The sequence below is a fragment of the Tupaia chinensis genome, unplaced genomic scaffold (genome assembly GCF_000334495.1).
Source record: "Tupaia chinensis unplaced genomic scaffold, TupChi_1.0 Scaffold000523_1, whole genome shotgun sequence".
Classification (NCBI taxonomy): domain Eukaryota; kingdom Metazoa; phylum Chordata; class Mammalia; order Scandentia; family Tupaiidae; genus Tupaia; species Tupaia belangeri.
This window is the reverse complement of record NW_006160036.1, coordinates 464,814-468,460: the sequence shown is the minus strand read 5'-3', so window position 1 is coordinate 468,460 and position 3,647 is coordinate 464,814. Positions and strand designations below refer to the sequence as shown.

At 43.1% G+C, this 3,647-nt stretch overlaps 1 protein-coding gene across 3 annotated transcripts in view; it reads right to left on the bottom strand.

The window, feature by feature from the left end:
• The window catches only part of SLC7A6 (solute carrier family 7 member 6), a 33,263-nt gene extending 29,616 nt beyond the window's left edge, over nucleotides 1–3,647 (bottom strand). For 2 of the 3 annotated variants that reach the window (XM_006156907.3, XM_027775092.1), the window contains exons 1-2: nucleotides 3,521–3,647; nucleotides 1,880–2,007 (exon numbers count right to left, since the gene is read on the bottom strand). Coding sequence is in view for 1 of the 3 variants with exons in the window: in XM_027775092.1 (XP_027630893.1) it covers nucleotides 1,880–1,931 (52 nt within the window). In the remaining 2 variants the exon portion in view is untranslated. Of the gene's footprint in view, nucleotides 1–1,879; nucleotides 2,008–2,864; nucleotides 2,948–3,520 lie in introns of those variants that run through there. The other variant, XM_014591025.2, reaches the window with a different exon arrangement.

Sequence of the window (3,647 nt, the reverse complement as noted above, 5' to 3'; positions counted from 1 at the left end):
AAAAAAAAAGATAGCTGAAGTAGCTATATTAACATAAGACATTTTCAGTCATAATACTTGTTCAGGTAACAACTGATAAAGAAAAAAAATGATAGCAACAAAAAACTACTATAATTAGTAGCTAACAGTTTGAATTAACCTACACTGACATAGTCACAACAGTAACTACACAGATTTTTAAAAAAGCAGTCCGTACCTGTGTGATACGCATTGTCTACCCTGTCCACAGAGTAGATCTACAGACCCTCTGCAACAATGGGATGAAAACTGCTGATTCAAGGGGCCTATAATTAAGCCATTACTTCCAGCTAGTTAGCCTGGTATTTATTATAAAGAGGTCATCAAAATTCCACCAGATCACCCTCTTGAGTTGGCTATGCTTTTGCCTTCAATTTGTATCCAATTGATAAGAGAATCAGCATGTAAAGATCATGTACAGTATCAGTTCTCAGTCCCTCAAACACTCTGAAATCTCTCAAATCACTGCTGAAAATCATTTTCATTAAATCATTCAATATACCGTATAAGGCCCTATCTTGAAAAACCAGTGTTAAGCCCTGTTTGTAATGCAGCTTTCTAACAGGTTTGCATCCTATTTTCCAAGTTCTTACAGGGATAATGAAGGAATTTATCAGATTGCTAAAATTTCTTCATACTTTTTTTTATTTTAAAGAATTATTTTATTTAGGAACCAGCAGTTAGCGTAATGGCTATGTCGCTGGACTCCCACATAGTCAACCACAGTTTGCGTCCCGGACCCGGTGGCTTAAAACTCACACCAGGCGTGTGTGCGTGCGTGCCCAATATCCCGAGAGGAGAATGGAGGAGAAGGGATTGCAGCATGGCCATCCCCGGGGGTGATTTCTTGCTTTCTGCCTCTCTGTCTCTCTCTGTCTGTCTGGAGAGCGCACGCACCCTATAGCGAAAACGTCTCAAAAAAAAAAATTAAAAAAAAAAAGAATTATTTTATTTAAATTTATTTATTTATTTATATTTGACCAGAGAGAAACACAATGAGAGAGACAGAGAGAGAAGGAAAGTGACAAAGCAAGCTGCCAAGCCCAGGACTTGAACCACAGTTGGCCATGTGGGAGTTCAGTGCCCTTAACCACTACACCACCTGCTGGCCTCCTCCTTATAAAAATTTAACCATGAAACTATCATAGAGCACTTTCTAGGAAAAAAAATGGATCTGTCAAAGTTCAATTACAAAGTTTTACAAACTAGATGTTGAACCTCTTTTATAATTCATGACTAAAAAAACAAAACAAAACAAAACAAAACAAAAAAACAAAAAAAAACATGCTATTGAGAACTATCCCAAAATCTTAATTGAGGTAAAACATACATGACTCATTCCTTTTTATACTTCTCTAAGTATATACTATCCTCCACAACAAGTATGTATTCATTTTTTAAATGCTTAAACTTAAAAATATATGTAATTATTATACTTCCTTCTATCACATACAAAAATTATGTGACCTTTTCTGTCTTTTTATCTAGCATACCAGGAAACTCAAATCAAAATCACTTATGCTCCCAGTCACAGTGGATAAGATGCCTTCTTGTCAACATTTTTGCTGCACAGACATTTCCACAGCTTTGGTTTCCTATTCTTCAACAACTTCACTGCAAATATCTTTCACTATAAACCACAACTACTCTTTAGAAAGAGATATGATATAAATATGTAATTTATTTATATAACAAATTACAATGTTATATAACATGTAATACTAAAAAAAGAGTAGTTAACTGTATTTGAGCCATTCTGTTTACTAGTATTATATTCATATCACGTGTAACAATTGTAACTCTTCATAAACTACAAACATAAAAGAAAGCCAACGGCAAAGAATAGAGAAACGGCACTCACCTGTCAAGAAATAAGAGAACATTACACTTTCATAAGCCACCTCATCTTTCATGGGACAGGTACTAAGAAGAAAACGTAATCTCCACAGCAAGAGCTAATTCCACTCCTCTGTCTTGGCCATTTAATCTCTGCAACAAAGTGTTAAGGGGTAATTTATCAAAAAATGGACTCAATAAGCAGCAAAATAATGGTTCCCTCTGTAAAATTCTACATTTTACATGCCTCACAAGGGCCACAACCCTCAATTACTGAGAAGGTCCACTCACTAAAGTAATCAGTCCAAATGTGTCAGAGAACTAAGCCTGGTCATCTGAAATCATGCGTGTCTAGGCAGCTGCTGCTCCCAAGTGTCAGGTCCCATGAGCATTGTTTGCATAACATTTATAGAAATGAATCTACATCCCAGACACTACAGCAGGAAGCACAGAGGTGAGGAAATTTCCTCTACCAAGCTGTGGGGGGGAGTGGCACAGCTAAAATGTTACACTGCATGAGGCTGACCCACATGGGAAGTTTCCAGGTTCAAGTCAGAGACCTCCCCGAGTATGTCAGGCATGTACATGATCCAGGGCTGGCTAAGGCTGGGGGTAAGGAAGATCATGCTGAGGTTCTCTCTCTACCTAACTCATGGAAGAGATAAACAAACTTTAAAAAAAAAAATTTTAAAAAATAAGTCCTAGGAATATCAGTCACACAGCTGGTATGCACTTTTGGTCTGCAATAAAAATATGTTTCCTAAAGGGCCTCACAGGAAGCAAAATGAGGTGAAAGTGACCTCAAAAAAGCAGTCATGGGCTTTCCAGTCTACTCCTTCTGGATCTGCATTCTGGAGCAGCTCTCAAAGATAAGGAAGCAGTGGCCTGAGCACTCTGCTACAGTGGCGCCAGATTAGCCGGCTGTGCTTTGTTCTCCTATCAAGGGCAGAGACAGAATTCTTTCCCACTATCACCAAGCGCACAGCCCACTGCACACAAGTGGTACTTACAAAGCACTGTTCGGCTAAAGGCTGATTCCTGTTCATACTGGCCACTACACGGTACGGGGCCCAAACTGTTCTCTTAGAGCTCAGAGAATTTTCAGAATGTTTCACAAACATCTCTGCGTTTCTGACCTGAGACGGTCAAACACGGTGACAAGCTAGGAAGACATCCCCAAGAGCCGTAATAACACTGCGCCGGCTCCAGCAGCCCAGCACCCCCCCAGCCCCCGACCAGGCGAGATCTCGCAGCAGCAGCCCCGGGAGCCCCGCGTCCTCCTCTCGAACCCGAGGCTTGTCCACACTCACCCTGCTCCCACACTCATCGCAGGTGCCCTCCAACAACTAGACTTTCACACCTGGAGAACCTCGGGTCTTTGGCACACTTGGGGTGACTCAGTCTCGGGCACACTCAGCTTACACCCGTGGTCTCTCTCACATTCAGTCGCACACTCAGCGCCTCTCATACGCTCACACTCGGGGTCTCGCATCTCACACCCAGAGTTTCCTCGTCTCCCTCGCACTAGGGTCTGGCACACTCCGTCACCATCAGGCTCAGCGTCTCTCTTGCTCTCACACGTGTGCGCGCACACGGTCTGTGTCACACTCAGAGTCTCTCCCCCCCCACGAGCCACCCTGACGCTCGAGGTCCCTTTTACACTCACGGCGTCCCCCTCTCGCTCGCAGCGTCTCCCACGCGGCCCCTGCCCGCCCGCGCCGTTTCCGGCCGCATCCCGCACTCGGCTTCGGCGGCGAGGTCGGCCCCACAGGCCGCGGCCCTGGCTCAAGTCC